This window comes from Phoenix dactylifera, chromosome 4, assembly GCF_009389715.1.
Source record: "Phoenix dactylifera cultivar Barhee BC4 chromosome 4, palm_55x_up_171113_PBpolish2nd_filt_p, whole genome shotgun sequence".
NCBI lineage: Eukaryota > Viridiplantae > Streptophyta > Magnoliopsida > Arecales > Arecaceae > Phoenix > Phoenix dactylifera.
This window is the reverse complement of record NC_052395.1, coordinates 2,331,858-2,355,457: the sequence shown is the minus strand read 5'-3', so window position 1 is coordinate 2,355,457 and position 23,600 is coordinate 2,331,858. Positions and strand designations below refer to the sequence as shown.

The window sequence follows — 23,600 nt, the reverse complement described above, 5'->3', positions numbered from 1 at the left end:
GCGTCCAAATTCTAAAAAGTTCTACTTTCGGAACACTGGCTCGGCCCAATCAAGTGGCACCTAAATACGGAAAACACCTACGGCGGCATTAACACCAACAGACACGTGGAGAGCTGGAGAAGGCAGTCCAAAAACCAGTCCAATATTTCGGTCTTTTTGTCGAATAAGCGAGCTAAAGAGTTGGCATGCGATGAGACGCCCATGGGATTTTTATCCAAACCAAAAAAAGACGCAATGGGAAGGTGATTGACCGGCGAATGAGCTCGATGCGGCCGTCGGAAGGCGGAGGAGATGGCCGGGAAGAGGTCGCCGCCGGCGTCGGCGCTGAACGAGTCAGGGAGAGTGGGAAGGACGAGGGCACCCCTCCGCCGGTCCTCCAGGCTCCGGCCCATCTCATTGCCCGCGTCTTCTCGCAGCTCGATTGCGTCGATCTCCTCAACTGCTCTCTCGTCTGCAAGTAAGAAGCTTCAATCCAACTCGAAACTGAGGATTTAATATGTCGTCTTGATTCGAATATTTCTTTGAAGTACTCCGAGGCTCGAATGGCTCAAAGTCTTCAAATTGTTTACCTTGTTCTTATATGTATAATTATATCTTAATCAAAACCCTTTCATGCAGCTGTATGAGCACTTGTTCCCTTTTTATCATCTTACGGCATCGTGGGTCGAGATGAAGAAGTAAAGCTTGCATATTTCTAGTTTGCGGGTCCATTGTGTATTTATTTAATTTCTGTGGATTTGTACCAGAAATCACAATAGAAAAGGGGATTCCTCGCCTCTAGACTCTTTTTTCTTATTTCAGAGTGCCTGTAGTTTTATTGGTTATCTAGGGTCGAGAGGGACACGAGTTGTTAGGAAATATACTCTCGGGATACCGGACCGATAGATAGTCTCATTGATACGTATCTTTATTTTTCTTTTTTATATATTTTTGAATTTCTATTAATCAAGGGATTTGGGTAGATTATTTATGGTGTCATGTCTCTATTTTCCTTTCATATTATGTCAATAAGTTCTATAAATAATGATTGCAGCTTGCATGATAGGATAATGAAGAGAAACATTGTTTTCAAGGGAGGTTTACCACTCTTAAAGTGGTATATAGGAGGTCCGGATCCCCATGAAGCATCCATCTTCTCCCATTTTCTCCGATTATTTATATTTTTTTATTAAAATACGTCAGGAACTTATCACTCAATAAGTTTTCACTTGCGGATAGTTTACATCTTTTGTTCAGACTATGTATAAAAAGAATTCTGATAATTGGACTCTGGGCATAATTGAGTAACAAGCAGCCCCATTTTCCCGCATATTATAAATACAACAATGTTCTCTAAATGTCTTTAGGTATGAAATTACATGTTTATAATTTCTGACAACAATCCCAAAACTGGATTGTTCATGAACTATCATACTGGAGCTCGACTATGTTACATCCTTTTATTTTGTAAACAAAGAAAAGAAGTTTCAAGTGAATAATTTAAACAGCAACTCCATTAAACAAAATAATGCCGGCTTCATTCAAGATTGTATTTGCAAGAACAGCCCTGTTCTGCAATTTCATTTGCTTATATGGATATAAATTGCTAGTAATTATCTCTAGTACCTCCAACGATGGACGTGCCTCTTGGTTTTGGGGGTATCTTAATTCTCTTTTATAATTTTTAAGGCTTTCTGGCACCTGGGTTGATATGCTGATAACCATTGATAATGATTGGCTAGAATTTATAGTTGTACTATATAATCTAGTTGTTATCTGGTAAAAGAGATGGTTTACTTTTTAGTCAGTCTCCAGACTTGCTATCTCCTTTAAGACACTGTTTATCATTACTTTGCAGGCAGTGGTATAGGGAGTCTGCAGAGCTGAGGGAGGGTTGGAAGAATGAATACTTGGAGGCCAGGCATCTGTATGGGATGTCCGTTAAAAGGAATCACATCCACCATCCTCCACCTGCTCTATAAGAGGTGTGCATAGTTGGTGCCCTTGATTTTTTTGTTGCTTGCTCACTATTCCAACAAGAAGCGATGACACTGTAAAAGCATTAACCATGTAAGATGAAATATTTCTGTAAGCTTACATGTGCTTTCCAAGGAAGAACGTATGCAATATATATGTCCGTAGATGCAAGTGGTGTGACCCTATTGTAGTCATTGATTGCAATGAATTAGTTCACATGCAAATTAAAAAGGCTCATGTAAAGCTTCTGTTTTTCCAAGAAACAGAGGTTATTTCAAAATTCATGACGTGTGTGTAGCTTGGATGCTTTTGAATAAGATTATTGTATTGTTTAATTTTCTTAGAAATCAAACGTTTCTGTATACTATGGGAAATGGGTTCTGGAAATTGGTCTCCTGCTGTTTTGTTTTGTTTTCAAACAGAACAAACACAGTAAGCACTACTGAAACTAATAGCAGTTCTAGATTATGAAAACATAGCAGTTCTAGATTATGAAACTTTTCTATTAGGTCTACTGAAATACTTATTTTGGTGGATCCATCCTTTTATTTCTAGATTGTTTACCTATTATATTAAGCAATATATTGGTGTAACCGGCAAATGCCTAGTGTGTTCAGCATCCTGTTATCTGCATAAATTCTTTGTTCTCTGTTTCTCTCCTACTCTTTTCTGTTCTCGTCCTCCTCTTTTCTGTTAAATTAATAAAGAAATTCAACGCTAGAAGGTACAAGAGAATGGTCCCTGTTTCATTGTCTTGATCTTCTACACACAGCCAATTTGATTCTATCATTCCACTGCAACAAATGTGCATCACCTTCCTTCTTGGTGGGAACAATTTATAAATCTCATAATACCACATAGAAAATTACTGCTGGTCAGGTCCCCTAAATGGATTTGGCTAGGTGGAATATTCTTGTGTCTGTAGAGCAGCAAGATAAAGATCTTTGGTGCAATTTTCGGAAACACCTTACCTCTTAATCATACTGTGATTGTACACTTTTACTATCATTTTATGAATCAGAAGGTTGAGAATATTGGTCACTGCTGTCACCATCCAGAGTTCATGCTATGCTTCTGCGCCTTTTATAAGAGCATGGAACTCCATAACTTGAGCATATAAAGAAGTTAATTAGGATCGAGAATGAAGTAATACGCGAGTGCTATTGGTACTGCTATGATCATGCCAACAATAACCCTACAACCACAATATACGGATCTCAGAAACATCTTACAGCTTATCTTAAGAATAAACAATTATAATCAAGAATAGTATATGTAAGAACATCGATTACCCAGTGCTCAGATATCTGGATGCACGCCATACTCTTTAGCAAACACAAATGTTACTATTCCTTGAGGAAGAGCTGCCTGCATAAAATCACAGTTTTTACCAACAAAAGGTGATACAGTATCTGGACCTTTATGTGAGTGGCATATACATGCCTGAATGTTCTTCAGGTATATTTATTATCCTTTTCTCAAAAAGCTGGATAGAGATAAATATATCTGCCTTACTGTCATTTGGCATGAGTTACATGTATTGTGAAGTGAATGTACCTGAACAATTGCCACTTTTAACAATTTTGCCCTCATTCCAATAGCATAGGAAGTGATTGCTATCAAGGCTGGTCCAATTATGAACCTTAATCCCATGGATAAAATCATCATCCGAATCCCACAGGCTATGATGCTAGACTGCGATGCCGTGAAAAGGCCTGTCATGTAACCAATAACCCAACGTTAAAGTCCAGAACGATGTCTTTATCTCCAGTATCCATTGTAGGTATGTCAGTCTCTCTCAAGTACCAACCTAAGCTGAACATTGCCATGCCAAGTCCCCCATCTGATAATATTGATATGCAGTTGCTAATTATTAATGGTAGCTCTATTCTCCACCTGCAAAATATGCCATCCGGTCACTTGATGTAACTGCCAGATTTTGGTACTAAGCACATGTGAATAAATAGAAGAAAAAAAAATACCCAATTTCTCTTTTAGGAACAAAAAATGCTCCTGGAAGCCTACCTAAAGCTGATTAAAGCCCAAACAAAGCCTGCTAAACTTGCGTAAGTATTGGGATTTATCATAAGTTTCTTTCCCGCCATCCAGAGAATGAGTAAACTCCTGATATTTCTTATGGACAGGGATTTTACTTCATCCTCTTCAGGTCTGGGGCGTACTCCTTCAGAGGATTCCAGTTCCCCTTCAAGATCAAGAAAGAGATCAATATTTCTTACCGACATATTGATGACACAACCAAAAAAAGGGAAAGGGGAAGGAATTAAAATGGAACAGGGATTGCATGTTTCACAGAAATTTTTATTGTATCAGTTGTATTGACTAAACTGAATCATATAATCACTTTGAGGATCAGTGTGTTAAAAAGATAAAATAGTCTACATAAATTCACAATAAGGAATGTTGTTCTTAAGTGGTTTCCTCTTTCTTGGTAACATTATGCAATGTTGCTCTTTTTCATAATGAGTACCTATATGTATCAAACCTTTTTCTTATTCATATATGCATAGCATGTATTTTCTTACATGACTTGTGTTGGTTCTACGGTTGTGAAGTCATGATTCTCATTGTGTCATGGATCCATCATTTGCCTAAACTCTAAAGAAAAGATGTCGCCAACTGTTAATTACTCTTGATATGATATAAGCGTAACCATAATGTGCGTATCTCTGGGTCATATGAATCATATATATGTTTTGTGAAAATATGCTTCTTGGTTGAATTAATAGTTGCAATTATTAAAAATTTTGTATAGTAGTTATGCTTTTTTATGAATGGAACTCTGAATACTGCTAGATGCTTATTCATATGAAGTATCCTGATGATAATTGAGGTCTTTGCAAGAAGGAAAACTGTCTTTTGTTACCTTGATCATGAAAATCTACTGTCACTGCCGGTCTACTTTGCTTGCTATATGAAGATATGAGAATCTGTTCCTGAAATTGTTTGATTTTGTTGGGTCTAATACAACCTAAAGTTACTTGATGATGTTCTCTATTTAACGATGATATGGTTTGCCAAGTTTGTTTCAGTAAACATATCTACCATGTTTAGATTCAATTGGGATATATGATATCTTAGGCTGACTTTAAACTTTGTTTTATGTTTAGACATTCCAGTCCTTGTTGCATAATGTTAAAGTCTACATGAATGAAACAGGAAGTTTCAATATCTTGGGTAGCTTGAAATTATGCCTCTCGTCCTAGCATTCTTGTTTACAACAGTTAGATTGTTGTCTTTGTCCAGAAAGTGGCAATCCTTATATGTGGATTAAAATGGAAGTTTAGTGATTATCATCATCGAATATCAGTCAATCAGATTGGATACTTTATATGAAACTCTTGTAAATGTAAAATAGTAAAGTAATTTGTGCTGATGAGACTGCAGTTCAGATTTATTATTCTTTTTCCCTATTACTTGAAGATTCATTTCGAATCCTTTAATTTAAAGAACCCTTCCCTCATACAAAAACTAAAATATTTACAGTGAAGAATCTGAATAGAGTAATTGATATCTGGTTCCTTGTATCCCTGTGTGCTAATACTTGAGACAATTGGAGCTCCCCAGGGACCAACGTGAGCAAAGCCAGTTTCTTATATATAATTTTTTATGAAGTTCTTTCTTTGTGTTAATCTATAAGTCCTTAGTGCATTGTGTTGTTATCCATAGTTATCAAGAGTACTTCACATGACGTCTTAAATAATGCACATGGTGTTTTAAATAACTTTTGGTGCTTTTGACAATCCAACATGATGGTGACTATACTAAATGCAGTGTCTGGTGCGAATGGACATTACCTATTCTTTTGGGTTTACTGCAATTCTCTTGTTATTAATTTTCTTGATCAGGATGCTCAAAATGTGATGATCTTAGATAGTTTAGATTCTTACCTGTACTGTCAGTCGGATTTGCTGCAATTGCCTTAGCAGCCCTGAACTCGAAGAGAATTAACAGAAGAGTATACCAAATTAAGCTCTGCAAGACGACGATCTGACCCAAGAGTTTGGCAGCTTCATCCCCATACAGACCTTTTAATAAGGGAATCCCAATAATCAATGTGTTGGGTAGTGTGGATAGAGAGAACCCAGTAATTAGCCAATCCAGGCTGCCTCTAAAGCATGCTTTACTTAGGACTGCAAATACAAAGAGGGCAAGTATTTTTTGCAGCGAGTCCGCTACTAGAAGTTTGAGGTTCATTTTGTAGGGATTGTTGGTGGAGATCACATGGAAGGACAGTAGGGGGACTGAAAATTTGGCTACAAACTTGTTTATCCCCGTGCACTGGTCAGGTGTGAAGAGCTTCCACCATTTTATTGAAAGATAGGCCAGGATCATGGCTGCATACAGCGGCACTGTTGCTACCAGAACATGATATACTGTCGCCAGAGAAATCATATTGGATGATCTGAAAGAAATAAGGAAGCCACAGATAAGTTGGATCTATGTCTCATTTCTGGTGCATGCTGGGCCTTTTATAAAGAGAAGGTTGGCTTGGATGCCGACCTTCTTTCTTGTACAGCTTTGTCTGGAATTTAAAAATATTTTTAAATGCCCATACAGTGCACATGGCTGCTATATCCTTTGCTGGAGTACAAATTACCAGGAATGCATCTGGTCTATGCTAGATCAGTTGTTGTCATAACCTTTCTTGAATTAAAGCTATTCTATTTTGTTTTAATTGTTAATTGTTTTATTCTAAATAAGTATTTCTACCTGTTTTTTATGATTTTCTCGAGCACTTCTATGCAATAATTCAGTTATTATTATGCAAAACTAAATGCTATTCTTTTTCCACCCATTTTCCCTCTTTTTTTCAACCGCTTAAAAATCGGGGGATATGTTTAGTATCCTGCAATTATATATAGCATAAGCACAAACGTTACACATCTTTGCGTACTTATGTTCAATTTTGGATGGGGTATTTATGTGCCAATGCTTACATTAGCATTATGTTCTGGAGATTTCTTTTCTTTTCCCTTTTTTTTCTTGTATATTTCTGCTTTTATATATTGACATTAGGAATACACCTGTTTATTTATCTGTATATTGCTTGAGTCCTAGCAAGAAAGGGATGCTTGAAACATTGTCAGTCAGAATCTACATGTCTGCCCTCTACCCAAAGTGTCTATCATGAAATAGGATAGTAGGCTTGTGTATGCGCACTTTGTACAAACTATGGAGGGCACATTGGTAGACTTCAAACTGTTCCCTACATTCAACAAATTGTTTCGGCATTAGAAGAATGCTAGGTGTAATATTTGTGCACTAATAGTCAACTGGGGCAACCCTAATTTCTCATTCATATCACACAATGGTTTTCTGCCTGATTATCCAATAAAAATTCTTTACTGAATGTCAGGATGATGATATCATTCAAATATAAAGTAATTAGGAATTCTGTATGAAGATTAGCCAGCGCATTGTAATTGAAATAGCTCGCCGATACAATGATGTTCCTTTCTAGGTTCTTTGTGATTGATAAATAGTTTATATTATATTTATTTGTTGATCAGGAAACTGTTATGCTGGTTGCTTTCTAAAATATTTTTTAACAGGAAAGAGGACATTGCCTTTTTGACATTCTAGTTTGGTGTTCTTAAGCCTCCATTGGTTGGTAAGTGCTGACCGACCGACCAAGCCTATCATGGTGAGATTCATTGGTACTTTCTCTGTGACATGCCTATGGTTTCTTCTATGTAGCTCTAATATTTGTTCTTATACACAAGTAGAAACAAGGAAGGCAAGAATAAAGGAGTGAATTCTGGGAGAAGCAAGGGAGTGGCAGTGACTTACAGTGAACAAATTTTCTTTTTTTCCAAATGAGGCAAAAGCACAAGAATAAGTGCTAGGTGAAACATGCTTTAAAACTGAAATTATATACCAAAAATGAGCTATGCTTCTTTGCTAACGCCTTCCACCTACTGTTCTCTTTCTTCAGAACCACACCTCTTTTGACACCTATGGAACTGTCATTCAGGCCATTGGAGATATTTACTTTAATCTGGAGAATAGCTTGATCCCAACCACCCCCAGCCCAGCACAATCCCTCGAGGGTGAGTTCTCCAATCCAAGCATTCAAAGCATACAGCGTTTCCCAGTCTGCATGCAAACCTCGTGTTTCTTCCTCAATAGTCTCGTATATGACCAAGACATAACGCTGGCTGGGTAGACTATTTTATGCACTGAATGCTACCTCCCCTTTTTTTTTTTCGCTGAAATGCTACCTGCCCTTTACGGGAGAGCAAAACGCAGCTGCTTTTATTATTCCAGTAGAGATTAGATCTTGTGCAAATAAAATATCAATTTAATTATAAAAAAAAGGGACAAAGGCTGCTCTTGTGGCAAGAGGTGATATCATCTGAGCAAGCTCGATGGTTGCTCCTTTTATGTCTTTACTTTCAGATGAGATTTGAGATCTACTTTAGCTTCACTGGCTAGTGGCTACCCAGTCCACTGACCCTGCATCCTTGTTGAATGCTGGAGGCCGACACAGAAGCACTGCTTTAGCTTTATCAGCAGGCAGAGAGCCAGGTTGTTTGCATCTTTTCTGGCACCATTCTCTGCTAACTTGGCTAACTCGGTCTTGGAATCTCCTTTCATCCAATCCTTTTGAGCATCATTAGTGCTAGAAATGGTGTACGTACATGTCATGTCCAAAGCAAGACATGCACACGAGCCCTCCTGATAGATCATTGATAGAACTAAAATGTTCTGGTGATTTTTTGGACTATGATCATTAGTGATAATCCATCCGCCCCCACTGCTCTTTACTGAAAAATCAATGCTTATTTGCCCTTAAACTGATATAGCTTTCTACTTATTCTTTTTTTTTTTTTAATCCCATCCTCTTTGGTAACCGGCGCTAGCCATGCTTAAATGGATTTATGCAATATCCTGACCTGTGTGCATCTGCACCAAATTGCCATGCCATTTTGTACTCTGCCCTAATCTCTGCCAGCAAGGTAGAAAGAACGTGAGAGACCCACAATTTGAGAAGAGGAAAGCTATCATTAAAGGATCATGCCTGCAACATGGTTCAACATAACAAACATCAAAAACGCTGCACTAACTGTTTCTGACTGCCAGAAGCCTCCCGTTCATCTATATTTAAACAATAATAGTCGTCGTCATTGCCTCATCATCAGGTCATCCTACAACTGAACAATGACTCCTATTTCAGACATTTTTCATACAATAAGGCTGCTTCTATTTGTCCAGTCAGAGTAGTCCCACTGTTCCATGGAATCCAGCAAACAAAGCTCATGAGGAATTCTGCAATCACCATAGCAACCATTCAATTCCATCCAAGGGATTTTTGTTTCAGCCTTCATCCAGCCTGGCTTTGAGGTTACGTGAATCAAAGTTCAATAAACAATAGTAACCCCCCAACAACTTCAAAGACAAAGAATTAATAATGATAAAAATAGCCATCTCCATCCATATACCTTAATAACGCAGTCATAAACTGTATCTTGAAAATATCTTGTTCAACAAATCACCTAAAACATACTCACACAAGACACTGAAGGCAATAAAAGTAACTTATATAAACACACTATTTACACCACATTTCCTAATCTGCATATCCACAATAACAGCACCAAATCATAGGAAATTACTACGAAGAGAATCCAAAACTGGAAAAAACTAGCGTCCATTTGGTCTTACTTAAAGAGTGGTGTTGGCTTGGAGGAGGCCATCCCTTATTTGTGCAGCAATGTCCCTCACAGCCCCAGGCCCATGAGGAATGAACACAGAAGTGGACTTAGAGGATGCTCCAATGTCTTTCATGGTGTCGAAGTACTGGGTCACCAGCACCATATCCATGACATCCTTTGCTGTTGTCCCAGGCACATTTACCGAGAAGGCAAGCACACTGTCCCTCAGCCCATCCACAATAGCCTGGCGTTGGCGTGCTATACCAAGCCCTGCTAAGTATTTTGATTCTGCATCTCCTTCAGCCCGCTTGATCTGCAGTATTTTCTCAGCTTCAGCCTTTTCATTTGCTGCCACCCTGAGCCTAGCAGCTGTTGCAACAGTTGATAGTAGATGTAAGAAAAAGTCATGTTAACATCTAGCAAAAATAACTTGAATAAAGTTGCGAAACCTTTTACTCTTGAACAGTCAGCAAAAGTGGGACAGGTCCACCATGCAATGGAATTTTCGTGGTTCCAGCAGTGTGAGTCCCACATCATGAACTGAGATGCACGATGCATGGCTGCCTATGCATTGCATGAGCCATGAGTGATGCCATCGTGAAAGTATTGTGATGGTCCCGTGTAGTGCCAGCCACAAATCATGCACTAAGATGCATAAAATGTATGGCCTTCTGCACTTCACGTGGTCATGGGCATCAATGCGCAACATTAATCATGCATCACAATATGATACATGCACCAGTGTTGCAACATCATGGTCCAATAAACATTAAACCTACTCTTTTATCATGTCTCCCTTTAGCTTTCGTTTATATCCATTAATAAACTCCCCTGCACATGATCACATCACAGCCAAATCTGTCATCTGTTATTTGTACTACAGGCATTGCTGGGTGATCATATCTGATATGCACAGCATTACTCATTACATGGGCATGGGAATCAATGCGCAGCATTGCTCATGCATCTCAATATGATGCGCGCACCAGTGTTGCATCAGAACATCCAATGGTCCAATGAGTATTAGATCTACTGTGTTACCATGCTTGTCTCCCTTTAACTTAATTCATATCCATTAATCAACTCCCATGTACATGATCAAATCACAGCCATATCCATCATCTGTTATGTTGTATGACAGGCATTGCTGTGTGATCATATCTGAAACCAGTGACCAACAACCAGTTGGGCCATTATCGCACCCTGCTTTCAGAATATGGAAAACATACTAATGCACTGGCTTGTAAATTATTCCAAATTTACATTATGGAATCCAACAAAAAAGAAAATCTTGTGACAGCAACCTATGTTATACAGGTATGCATGCGCACTTATTACTAGTGGCAGGCAACATAAGTTGGCATTTCAGATTTCGGGTGAAAAATGGATCATGTATCCTAAAGAAGAAGAGCATGCACTAATTCACCATGAAAAATTCACATTTAGAAAGAAGAGCACTCTAACAGGAGGGCAAAGATCATCAATTAATGTCAAGGACATAAAGATTGAAAAATAGACTTGCCTGCATTAATCTCATTCATTGCTCTCTTAACATGTTCATCAGGCTCAATATCCACAATGAGTGTTTGAACTATCGCGTATCCATACAATGACATTGCCTATCAGAAAAGGTGAGGTCATTTGACTAATTTGTCTGGCTGAAATATAATATTGAATAAAAAGATTGATTACCTTTTCAAGTTCATCTTCCACAGCTTTCGCAATATCATTCTTCTGCTCAAATACGTCATCTAAGTTCAGCTTTGGAACACTTGCCCTGATGACTGTCAGCAACAGAACATCTCTCAGGAATCTACTGTTTATGGATTTAAGTTTTCATCACATGTTTAATATACAACTACAGTTGACTGGTAAAAACAGTTTCATCACGTTCAAACTGACATCCTGCCAAATTTCATAACTAGTTAATAAAGACACTAACAAAATCCATATAGTAGCAGAGCCTACAGGAGCCAGTAATCAATGACGAGGATTCGAAATATAACTTGCCTCGCCTGTTTAACAGCAATTCAGATGGTTAAAAAAGGAAAAAAAGTAAAAATAAAAGATTGGATCCAAACCAATAAAAAAACTTTATCAACTCTGGAGCAAAAACACATGCTTGTGTATTCTATGCACATTAGGTTTCATTGAATAAGAATACAGACAGAAGATCTCATGAAAATAATTTTTTAAAAAAGTTATAATATAAGACTTCATGAAAGATTTGGACCATGCATTTACAATTTCAATATAAGTTTGTCAGGAGACTGAATTGGGAAACTAGTGCGAAGCGGGCTTTGAGAAACACATAATTTGCATTCTCAAGAAAACAAATACACCCATGTCCCTCGTAACCTCATATTTCTTTCACTATGCGTGACTTATCATGTTTTACATAATTGGATTCACATCAACCATTTGATCGGACTCCATAAGATTATGGACTTACCAATAACAAATTTTCTTCTTTAATAAAAACAAAATAAAATTAAATTGAAAAAGATAAGGAAAGAGGTTTTAAACCAACTCTGTTATTTAATCCATTATCATGTGACGAGGGGGAGAGCGGGGTGGAGGAGTTGGAGGGAAGTTAGACATGGATGGGGTGCATGGGAGATAGCATAGAAGATGTGATCCATGTTTTCTTTTTCCCGCATTGTGGCAGGGCGGGGGTTAGAGGTGAGCATTGGGCCGGGCCGCCCATGGCCCGGCACGGCCCAGCACGAAGCAGCTACAGTAACGGGCCGTGCTAGGCACGGCTTATAAAAGGAGGCCGGGCTGGGTTAAGAATTTCTGGCCCACGGGCCGAGCCCAGCACAGCCCATAAGGGCCTGGGCAGGCACGATTCGTGGGCCAAGCACGGCACGGCCCGCGGGCCAGCAATTGAATATATTAATTATTAGAGAAATAATGACTTTAGATGCAAGGGTCTGAGGGCAGGCCGATATGACCTTGAAAAACCTCTGCGCTTCTTCTCTCCCTCTACTCCTTCCGACCTGAGTTCTCTCCCGGGCATTCCGCTCTCCCGTCCGTTCGCGACTTTGATGGAAGCTGCGCTGCGTCAGCAGCGGCAGCGGCAGCGATTCCTTTAATGCGTGCATCCCGCTGGGTGGTGCTCCGCCTATGCGACTCCCTCCTCCACCCTCCCCGACAATCGCTCTTTTCGCCCCGCACCACCTCCGTCTTCGAATCTGAATCCATCCTTGTGCCCTTCGCCTCCTCTTTTCCCGTTCTTCATCCACCCTCCCGACGAGAGGACGAAGCTCCGCCTTGCAGGCTTCTTCTCCTCTTCCCCTCCGCCGCCGGCGCTCACTTCTTTACGGCTCTCGGTTCATTCCCTGTTTCCTCGAAAGGTTTTTCTAGGGATTTCTCCTCATCAACGAGGCCTTCTGGGATCAGCTCCTCTGCTGCTCTCCTTTCCTTCGTGCGCAGTTGGGTTTCTCCTCGCCCCACCTTCGTGCCAGGCACGGCCCGTCTCGTGCCTAGCACGGCCCGTGCCAAGCCCGGCATGGCCCGCCACCCCACGGGCCTAGGGTCGTGCCGGGCTTAGCCTTTAGGTTAAGCGGGCCGTGCTAGGCACGGGCCGTTTAGTAACAGGCCGGGCCAGGCACGACCCGTTTGGTCTGTGGCCCGGTGGACCTAGGCTAGGCCGAGCCCGGCACGGCCCGATGCCCATCTCTAGCGGGGGTGGTCCTAGCCAAATATTGTGCTTGTGGTACCCCTTCTTCATGGGCGTTGCTGTCCCACTCCACACTGCTGCAACCGATCAACACCATATACTACTACTATATTATTTTTTTTTATTTTTTTAAAATTAGTCATCCATGTGTAACCTCTTTGTAATTATTCATCTATATCTATATTTTTTTAATGATTTTTTATAATGCTTCCTACTTCCCACTTTAAACTTTTTTCTTTAACCACATTTTCCTGCTTCCTGCTTTCGTATTATTTCCCAAATCCGTTTTACATAATGCAACCATTGTTTGGACAACAAGGATCATGGTCAGCATAATCAGAGCATTGGCTGTTCAGAATTACAAAAAATGTATCATTTTTCAAGGACGAAATGCAAATCAAAACCAATTATGTTGGCAAAGATCATATGTTGGGACGAAACAGCACCTAACAAACTTGAATCCACAGCAAAACTAGTAGACTTCGTAAATTAAATCCCAAGGTCCTGTAACCAAGTGGGAAGCATAACTTCTCATATTGAATGAAATTAGAAGTTCAGATCTTGTGTTACAAAACTATAAGACAGGTTGTATGTATGTGCTCTTGCCGTATGCGTCTGCATGCATGTCAACAATTCAGAGGAAACGAACAAAGAAAGGTACTTAACATGCATGGAGAAATTGTTAAGGACAGGATATAAATAAGCCTCAAGCACTATACAGCCCCCTCTTTCTTTACAATATTTTTAGAAAGACCAACGACTCTTTACAATTATCTTAGATGAATTTAACGCTCATTTCAAGAAAGGATACCTGTATATACATTGTTTGGAAATGAAATAATGTCAATTGATAAGAATCTTAAAGTTCATAAAAACATATGGAAAAAAAAAGGTTCAGGGGATGATTTTTTCAACAGTCCATTCAAGTCTTGGTAGCAGAAAACTTTTATCTGGAGTGTTCAACCCGCTTGGGAATCTCTTAAGAAGCTCAGGCTTGCACCATCTTCCTAGGCACTTCCTAAACTAAAATATTGAAAGCTCCAATTCCCTGTACCCATACTCAGATACACTCTTAACACCCACGTCCCACTCAAGGGACTGTTTGGTCGTTGCTTCTCCTTTTCAAAAGTTACGGAAGACGAAGCGCTTTTTTCACTTTTCTTCTCATAGAAGCACTTCTTGGATAATGTACCAAATACTTTTTTTTTTCCAGGAAGTAATTTTTTGCTTTAAAAGTTAGAAAAGGACTTTTTTTGAGCAACTACAAACAGGCCCAAAGCAGCCAAGTTACAAGTAATCAAACACTATCAAATGCAATTTTCCATGGAAATAAAAATAAAATGACCCTGGTCAATCTATTTAATTGGGCATCCAATGTGTTCATTTTCATTATTACGAGAAAGAATGGAAACTAACAAATATGTATCTAACAAATCTCAAATGCATAGCAAAGTGGTGATAGTTTTGAGCATGCCTTAAGACTAGGGATGCAAATGGGTCGGGTCGGGTCGGGTCATAAGTGACCCCGGCCCAAACCGGTTTCTTGTTCGGCTCCTAATTTTGGACCCAAACCCAACCCAATAGAAGATTGAGTTAGGTCGGGTCCACCGCTATAATTTTTGACACAACGGATCATTCAGATCAGGTCGAGTCGGGTCGGGTCCATGTATAACCCAGACCCAACCCAAAAAATTCAGGTCCAGTTCGAGTCTGGTTCGAGTTAACCTATCCATGGCTTTAGAATTTACTGCAGCCCACGGGCTCAAATAATTTTACAGATTCGATTCGAGTCAGATCGGATCGTAGGATTGAAAATCCAAAACTACCCAAATTTCAAATAGGTCAAATCGGATCGGGTCTGAATTCAATAAACCTAGAACCGACCCGACCCAAAAAATGGATCGGGTCCAATTTTAAGACCCGACCCAGCCCCACAAGTCCTCCAAAATGGGTCGGATCGAGTCTAAGCTGGTCGGGTCAGGTCACAGGTCAACCCGACCTATTTGCAGCCTTACTTAAGACTTAAAAGAAAAAAATTGTAAGATATCAAAGAAGACCTAACATCTCACATGGCGTAGAATCTTAAGGCCCTTGCATATAAGAATGCTAGGGTGAATATGTGATAAAAGTTGAAATGATAAAGTGAAAAAGAGTAAATTGAAGCAAGTGTTGGAATTGCATGAAGTGGTGGAGAGGCAATTAGAATGGTAATGACCAAGCAAAATGAGTTGAGGCAGTTTTGGTGACAAGAGGCTCAAAGATGCTTTGGAGGAGTTTGAGAAGGGAGGGAATAAAGCAAAATACGCCATCTCGGCATCGGGCCCCATATCGGTGCCATCCTGTCTTTATGTCAATACGCCCCTCATACCGTGTACTGATATCGAACCGATATGGTACGGTACGCCCCGTACCATCTGGTTCAGTATGATATGGCGTACCATGAAACGAGGACAAAATTTTGACAAAAAAAAGAAACTGTTTCGGAAAAAATATTAAACAATTTCAAATTTTATAAAAACTAAAAAAGGGTTTGTGATGCCACAAGCAAGAAGTTGGAATTAGACTTGTTAATTGTAATCCATTTCACCCTGATAAGCAGTGACAAAGTGCATGGTGTGACAATGATATTGGAATTCACACTGTTTAGTATATTCTGAAGGCTAAATCATTGAAAACATTTATACACATTGATACTTCATATTCTTCTTATCTATGTATCAAGTGCAAATTGCACCGTGCATCAAGCCACTAAAATCTGAATTGATATGTATGTAAGCTCTGAAAGAATAATGATTCTTAATCTATGTTGCCTCAGCTAATTTATGGACATTGGATACAAGATCAAAACGGATGGGAACTATGGGATCTATACATCCAAAAGATTGTGATCATTACTGATCAATATATGGCACACTGATCATACACCCTCTAGTGTCCAGTTGTCATATGCATGGGTATACAAAATGATCTAAAGAGATAAATATTTATATTTTTGTTAATTATAATTGAAGAAGATAACTTCAAGCTATAAAGGAAAGAACAAAATCAATTATTCTAGAATTCTATAGTTGACTTCCTAACTTATGCAAGAGATAATAACTAAGCATAGATATGAAAAATCAGCAACATCCAATGGGATGGCATTCAATATCATAAAAAAGAGTTTGACTACACTAGAAGGTGAATGCAATCATACCATCAAAAACATAAGATTGAATTTGTTCCCTTGTGTTGCTAAGTTTGTAGAAAGCATCAGATGCCTTGTCAGCAAGAGCACGGTATTGTATAGATGCAACAACAGTGACAAACACATTATCCTGAAACACCAAGAAGCTACCCATAAGACTTGATAGATTCAATTGATCCATAATGCTTACTGCACCTTCAATACTAACAGAACCCAAAAGCAGAATAGGAAATAAAAATAACAGACTAATATGAGCAGGAAAATAAAAAATAAATGTGAAATCACATAAGATGGTGTTTGTCTAATAGAATACACTTCATGCTTCACATCTAATTTGATTCAAGAAAAATGTTTCATGTATTTTGCATCTTCTTGTCTTTGAACTTTAATTTTGAAGCAAATTATCCATAAAAAATGAAATGCAAGTACAAACCACTCATAGTCTCCATTTCAGTTGGCCTTTTCTTTAACGGTTTTCCTTTATGCAGAACATAAGCAAATAAGATTTAATTATACGAAGCACTTGGATTTTGATATTTCTCTGATTCAAAGTTGCCAAAAGCTCAAGATGCGCAAGGCAACAAGGTTTCTTGGAGCCTAGGTGCCAGGTGCAAAGCCAGGCATGCACCTTGACAAAGTGAGGCACGATGGTGTAAATATATACATAATAATGAATATATGATATTGAACACATTCAACAATGAATTACCAACATATCAGCACAAAATACAAATGTAAAAGCACTAGATTTCAGATCTACGTGCATATAAACGACATGGCATGTCAAATGTCAAATATCAAATGCTCAAATATAAAGTCAACTAACTAACCCAACAGTAACACAATAGTTACTACCAAATAAGAAATACGACAAAATCAAATTACAAACAAGCAAAAAGTGTTCAATGATCAATTATCTGAACTCAAAGGTCAACACATGAAGAAGAAGAAGAAGAAGAAGAAGCACAGCCACTGTGTTAAAATAGACAAGGCACTTCTCTGGCCACCAGAAGGAACAGTTCATCCTCTGTTTCTGATGGATAGAGAAGCACTATTAATGGATATTTTTTTAAAAAAAGGGAAGCATAAATGCCACCCAGGCAGCTTTATTACTTGAAGGGAAATTTACAGATGCACCATTAATGGATTAGAAAAGGCATGCTTTCTCGTGCGTGGGTTTTTCTGCAAAGCACACAAACAGCACACCTTTTTAGCACCCAACTGAATTTGCTTGCTTTTCCTTGCAGTAGGCAAGGCTCAAGAGTGACGCCTAGGTGTGCCTTGTGTCTTTGGCATGCCTCTGGCAACACTAAACAAAATGTCAAAGATTTATCAGGAAATGATGCAAAAGATAGTGTTATCTTGACTATATTTCTTTCCAGAACATAATCTAATTATACCAATGATGTTGATGATGATGATGGCAATCTATAAGACTTCATATTAAGTGTAGACTAAAAGAAGAAAAAATAAATAAAAAAGAGAGCAGTTAGGGAAACACACCTTTGTCTTTGTTTCACAACGAACATCAAGTTGTTGCACACGCAATGAGAGGTAGCCAGCAATCTGCTGCCCGCAACACCAAGGTAAGAAGTGGAATCCAGGATCAAGCACATCAGCGAACCTACCAAAAGTTTCTTTGATGGCCACAGTTGACTGGTCCACTTGTAAGCAACAACAAGCCTGCCCCATTTCTTAACTGATGACAGTACAAGAAAAAAAAGGAAAAAATCATTTAAGACATGACCATGCTATCAACCTTGTTCATGTATTTTGGAGACATCAATGGGAGGCTGTTTACCAATTCCTATTAGACTGCATCCACAGTCACTGCAAGCTTCTTCCATGTTCAAATTTTAAGCAAGCTAAGTTACAACTAGGTGGGCATGCTTGGTCGATATAGTGATAATTTGAGAACCACCTAACAGAATGGCCTATTTATAAATTGCAAATATATTTCTAATGGGTACAATCTGTGTAAAAAGCATGGGTACAAACATAACGTTACCTTCAGTCTTACAATCAGATATGTTTATGAGAACTTTATAGTCTATGGTTCAAATTTCTAAGATCCTGCACATCTATTGTGGACATAGCAAAATAAAAATTCGGTAATAGACTGAAACAACTGGCTGCAACTGATACTCATATATCAAGATGCTCAAACTAGGCCAGTGAATCCATGTCCCTACAGCAGTGGAAAAAAAATAGATATCACTTGCAGTAATACTTCACAGAGTTTATATATGAGGAACAAGATAATCATCTCCACATCATAAAAACCAATATCCTTCATCCACCACTCGATATGGTGTGAAGGAAATGTAATTCGTACGAACTTTTAAAACCAAATATGTGCCAGCCTGTAAATGTTAGATTGGAAAATAGCTTCACAGAATCGTTGATAATCAAGGTTACACATTCATATTAAGAAGCAAGCAACAGCTAAACATGAAATTTAATTCTCAGGCAGAGAGACAGAGAGAGAGTAACACATCATCCCTAGTCTTGACATGTAGTATAAGTACAAAAATCATTATTTTATAATCATCAGATACTTCATTCATCAATTCCATCTCCTTTTAAGAAACTCAAAGGCTGTGTTTGGTTCAGGAAATAGGAATACACATTCTTTTTGGAATATTCCGCAAGGAACTCCTGTTTTTGTTTGGCTAAAATTTCCGAAGCAGTTCTAGGCCGAGGGTGTTTCATCCATGAATAAAGACAGGATGGTATAAAAGAGGGCTTTATTCCAGGAATAAAATTATTCCAGCCTCTTCCCTTGATCCTGCTTTTTCCCAAACCAAATGCACTCCAAAGTCCTTTTGCACAGCACAGCAGGTTCTAAGCTACAACCCTCAAGACAATAGCATCACAAGCAATTGATTTTGAGAACTATAATTAGCATCGATAAGATAGCCCTGGCATCAGAAGATTACCTTCAAAACAGCTGCAAGAATGCTATCCTAGAACAAGGTTTCGGATATTGCAAACTGGTCTATATCAATAAATAGTGTGGGAGAGAGGATAATTCTATTAGCAAAATGACAAAGCAGTAAAGACCTTTCAAATACTGGCAAATCTTGTAATCCTTCAAAAGTCAACATGCTGGCCGCCGGAAAACAAGATACTAATCTATACCAGGTGCTACGAACATACTAATCTTTATCTATTAAAACCTGGACCACTAAAGCATACAATAGCCATTTGGCCATTTGGCGACCTAACATTTGGAAGAGCATATAACAGTCCATCCTGGCAACCTTAATTTCTTTATTTAATTCCGGAAGGATATTTTCAACTCCCAAGGCCTAATACACCAATTCCTTGGTGAGTGCAACTGGGGTGGCATTGCCCTAATTCCAAAACAATTTTCTCATCCTCTCATTTCTTCCTTCACCCAAACGATTTCCAGCCATTCCAGGAGGATAAACCTAAATCCAACCAATCTGAAGATGGCAATCCAGAAAAATTATTAAAATAAATAACAATAATAAAACAAAATATTTCGCTGCAATTTTCTCATTCTGTCATTTTCTTCTATTACCAAACGATTTCCGAGGATAAACCTAAATCCAACCAATCTGAAGATGGAAACCCAGAAAAATTATTAAACAAATAACGATAATAAAACAAAATATTTCGGTGGAGATCTCAAGCAACTTGCTTACGCAGATAGTTTGTGGAAATTTTGGAAAGTTTTCTCCAGGTAGAAGATGCAAGATCAAGGAAGACACAAGAAATCACGTCCCCGACCTATCAAGAACCGGTTCTCGTGGACCATATCCAAAACCATTAATACTAGCAGGTCGATGCGACCTTTCTCTAAACCCTAATTTCCAATCTTCCAACCCACTGAATCAAAGCAATCAGAGCCACGCATCAATTTATCGCCTCGAAAACACGAGGAAACAACAACAATCCAAAAGAAAGACGCAAGAATTCCCCTTCCCGGAAAAAAAATCCATATTTAGCTGGCTCATCAGACGACGGAACAAAACCTAAGAAAGATCGCAGAAAGAGAGAAGAGGTTTCGCATTACCTCGGAAGCAGGAAGCGAGGAAGAATCCCGTGATTGAATTGGCAATGCTTCCCAAGCCCCTTCTCACTCGCTCCGTCAAGAACCCGGAAGTTCTCCGAAAACCGGGAATAGCCGGTTTGCAATTGTCCGGGTGTTGACCGTTGACAGACTGGCGTTATCTTCATTCCTACTCAAAGGTATTAACATACTCCGCGGCCGATCGGAAGCGTTGGGGCAAAGCTGAGCTGGCAGCGTCGTGGAGGTCCTACATGAGTTTTTTTTTTTTTTCACAGTATGAGTCCAGCAAACAAAAATAGAAAAAAAAAATGGCAAAGAAAACTTAAAATTGTCCAAATTTGACAACAAGAGAAAGTTGTAGCTGGAGTTGAGTCCAAAATAAAGCTTGAGATTGGTGGCCAAACATGCCACCAATCTCAAGCATGAGAAGCTTAAGATTTGTTTAGGGAATGTTCTTTAGAATTCTTCAACAAATCTTTTTGTCCAGTTGATTAATATTTAATTTGATAATTCCTACAAATATATCCATGCTTGAATAATTTAATTTATCTAAATTATCAAAAAAAATATTCTGATAATTTTTTCAATCCTTGATGCCAATTTAACTTGCATCAATCCAAGTAAGCAATACAGGTTGGACACTTCTTTTGTGAGAGTGGAAGGGTGGTTGGAACTTTTCCTGTACAAAATTCTACATGTTAATGATCCGCCCACGACAACCCCTCCCACTTGAAAAGAAAACAAGTGGGAATAACTTTTTTGAAAGTTGATATGATGTGTCATTTTCTATGTCCGCTCAACTAATACATAAGACTTTATGCTCCATTTGATTGCAAGATAATGCCAGCAAAATGCTGCTTTTGATGTTATCTTGCCAAGTGGAATATCTTTTTGCTAAAAGAATAGTCTAGTTAAAGACCCTATCAGGAATAAATTTAAACCCTAAAGGAAACTAATCTTTTACATTTCTTGAATGCTTTTAGCTGCTATTTGTGTAATAAATGAAATTGATAAACGAATTTAACGCAACCAAACAAAATTTTGAGTTATCTCTGGAATAAACGAATCTTAGAGAGATACCATGAATTAATAAGGATGGCTAAATGGAAATTTTCTTTGTCCTAACCAAACAAGACATGAGGAAAAACTGACATATTGAATGGCCACTCTATGATTGCAATCTCTCCACCAACAAATCTAGAATTCTAAAACTAGGGGCATTAACAAGAGAAGCCCTACTGGCCTTTCAAACTATGGGCGGGCTTGGCTCAAGATCAACTTGCTTGCTCATTTTTTAGATTAAATATCTCTTAGCAAATATTCGTTGCTTCATCTATTCTCAGCATAATATATAAATTAGAGGACCTTCATTGTAGCAATCAAGGTTCGCTGTACCAGTACCGAACTCCATACCGGTGGCGTACTAGTATAGGCGTACCGAGTGTTGATACGGTACGGTACGCGGGGTACGCTAGGCATACTGACCCTGACATATCAGTATCGGTACCCACCGGTATGCTCAGTACCAATATAGTATGTTTGGTACGGACTGGTACCGGTCGGTACCGCATATCATGATAGCAATGAAACTATATTTTGCTTAAAAGGCTACATACGTAAGGAAAAATAGAAACCATATGAAACCATACAAATTTGTATGTTTATAGATCATACTACTAAAAGAACACGAGGAAAAATAGAAACTTTGGAGCATTGATGTAACTTACATAAGAAGTTTGTTTTTTTTTTTTTTTTTTGGCTTTGGACATTTTTAAGTAGAGAAACTGCTTTGCCTGATCCCTAGCCAGAAACTGGTGCATTGTTTGTCAAAATTCTATATATCTTCATTCTGCCCAAAGTATCCATGCATAAAATAGAAAACTTCGACCTGTTCGCTGCATTCACATATTTTTGTCAGTATTAAAATAACACTAGATGTAATGCATGTGAGCCCAATAGCTTTAAAAGAAACAAGAATCTATCAACTGGAGCAACAATGTTAGAAGAGTGAGTGAATCCAAATTCGATCAGGCAACAATGAGGATCCCATATCAACAATCCAAGCCGTTAATATGATATATTATCTTTAAATTATTTACATATACAAAATTATATAATTTGAACAACCTGATCTACACATTTAATGATTAAAATTTTTTTATGCAATTTAAATAATATAATATAATATATTTTTTGTGTACTTAATATATCGAATGGGAATTTTCAAATTATATGATTTATTATATGGATCTGATTATCGGTGTCGGATCTCCAAATTGTATATATATAGATAGATGATATCCATCAAACATGATGTCCTTAGAATTACTGTAATTAACAATTTTGCTATTAAGATTAACTTTAAATGTATGAATGCAACTTCAGACCAGAGCATGTCGTAGCTCCAGTAACTCATTGACACAACCATGCTGCCTTATTGAATGCTTGAAATTGCCCTTGAGACAATGATTTAGCTTATCAGCAGACAGAGCCATGTTGTGACAGATGTGATCGTTAGAGATTCGACGATTCCTGGTTGGACCGATTCAAGCGATTGAACCTGGGTTTGGTGAATGGAAATTGGCCTTAGGTGTAATAGGACTCCCAGTTACTGCGCGCGATCGTATACTGAGGTGCTTTGCGTAGTCTTCTCTATCCTTATTCCCTGTGACGGTTGACCGACCCGCGTAAGGTGCCGGTCCCTGCCTGCTTGGGTTCTTCGGCAACCGCTCTTCTATTTTGCTAGAATTTTTTCCTAGTGAGGGACTGGAACAAAACGAAAGTAACCTACTATGAGGATGGGCAATAGAGCACGCTTTCCGCCTTGGGAGGGAAGTTAGCCTCGTCCGGCCCTGCTTCTACTTACGATCAAAAGCCTTGCCACGAGTGAGAAGCCAGTGACGAATCTAGATACAAATGAAGATCCGCGGAGCCATCTTTCGCGGAGTACCCCTCTTTTAGTGAACCTGGGGAGTTGTCAGCGGCTCGACCATTCTTTGCAAAAAACAAGAATCTGAAGTATGACTGGCCAGATGAGCATCCAACCTGATCTTTTATCAG

General features: G+C 38.7%; 3 protein-coding genes across 5 annotated transcripts; 1 reads left to right on the top strand and 2 right to left on the bottom strand.

The window, feature by feature from the left end:
- Positions 1 to 195: 195 nt before the first annotated feature.
- LOC120110423 (F-box/SPRY domain-containing protein 1-like) lies at positions 196 to 2,320 on the top strand. Its single transcript, XM_039125298.1, has 2 exons — positions 196 to 457; positions 1,838 to 2,320. The coding sequence occupies exons 1-2, from the start codon at positions 258 to 260 to the stop codon at positions 1,959 to 1,961; spliced, it is 324 nt and encodes a 107-aa protein (XP_038981226.1). The 5' UTR covers positions 196 to 257; the 3' UTR covers positions 1,962 to 2,320.
- A 935-nt stretch (positions 2,321 to 3,255) lies between these two features.
- LOC120110389 (probable auxin efflux carrier component 8) lies at positions 3,256 to 6,681 on the bottom strand. Its single transcript, XM_039125212.1, has 5 exons — positions 5,865 to 6,681; positions 3,982 to 4,159; positions 3,767 to 3,852; positions 3,514 to 3,671; positions 3,256 to 3,324 (listed from the first exon to the last, which is right to left on the bottom strand). The coding sequence occupies exons 1-5, from the start codon at positions 6,367 to 6,369 to the stop codon at positions 3,256 to 3,258; spliced, it is 996 nt and encodes a 331-aa protein (XP_038981140.1). The 5' UTR covers positions 6,370 to 6,681.
- A 2,701-nt stretch (positions 6,682 to 9,382) lies between these two features.
- LOC120110422 (hypersensitive-induced response protein 1) lies at positions 9,383 to 20,690 on the bottom strand. 3 transcript variants are annotated; one of them, XM_039125295.1, is made up of 6 exons: positions 20,544 to 20,690; positions 18,005 to 18,200; positions 16,511 to 16,631; positions 11,325 to 11,416; positions 11,155 to 11,251; positions 9,383 to 10,001 (listed from the first exon to the last, which is right to left on the bottom strand). In XM_039125295.1, the coding sequence occupies exons 2-6, from the start codon at positions 18,191 to 18,193 to the stop codon at positions 9,643 to 9,645; spliced, it is 858 nt and encodes a 285-aa protein (XP_038981223.1). In that variant the 5' UTR covers positions 18,194 to 18,200; positions 20,544 to 20,690; the 3' UTR covers positions 9,383 to 9,642. The 3 variants fall into 3 exon arrangements, with proteins under 3 accessions (XP_038981223.1, XP_038981224.1, XP_038981225.1); XM_039125296.1 differs by lacking the exon at positions 20,544 to 20,690 and adding an exon at positions 20,173 to 20,460; XM_039125297.1 differs by lacking the exon at positions 20,544 to 20,690 and adding an exon at positions 19,441 to 19,743.
- Between the last annotated feature and the right edge of the window lie 2,910 nt (positions 20,691 to 23,600).

What these genes read in the sequence shown, in the direction of transcription:
- LOC120110422 (XM_039125295.1), bottom strand. Translation starts at nt 18,193, where the DNA reads ATGGGGCAGGCTTGTTGTTGCTTACAAGTGGACCAGTCAACTGTGGCC. An exon ending in TCAATCTTATGTTTTTGATG is followed by an intron (nt 11,417 to 16,510) that starts GTATGATTGCAT and finishes TGTTGCTGACAG; the next exon opens with TCATCAGGGCAAGTGTTCCA. An exon ending in AATGAATGAGATTAATGCAG is followed by an intron (nt 10,002 to 11,154) that starts GCAAGTCTATTT and finishes CTGTTGCAACAG; the next exon opens with CTGCTAGGCTCAGGGTGGCA.
- LOC120110423 (XM_039125298.1), top strand. Translation starts at nt 258, where the DNA reads ATGAGCTCGATGCGGCCGTCGGAAGGCGGAGGAGATGGCCGGGAAGAG. An exon ending in AACTGCTCTCTCGTCTGCAA is followed by an intron (nt 458 to 1,837) that starts GTAAGAAGCTTC and finishes ATTACTTTGCAG; the next exon opens with GCAGTGGTATAGGGAGTCTG.
- LOC120110389 (XM_039125212.1), bottom strand. Translation starts at nt 6,369, where the DNA reads ATGATTTCTCTGGCGACAGTATATCATGTTCTGGTAGCAACAGTGCCG. An exon ending in TGGGCTTTAATCAGCTTTAG is followed by an intron (nt 3,853 to 3,981) that starts GTAGGCTTCCAG and finishes CATATTTTGCAG; the next exon opens with GTGGAGAATAGAGCTACCAT. An exon ending in TAAAAGTGGCAATTGTTCAG is followed by an intron (nt 3,325 to 3,513) that starts GTACATTCACTT and finishes GATTTTATGCAG; the next exon opens with GCAGCTCTTCCTCAAGGAAT.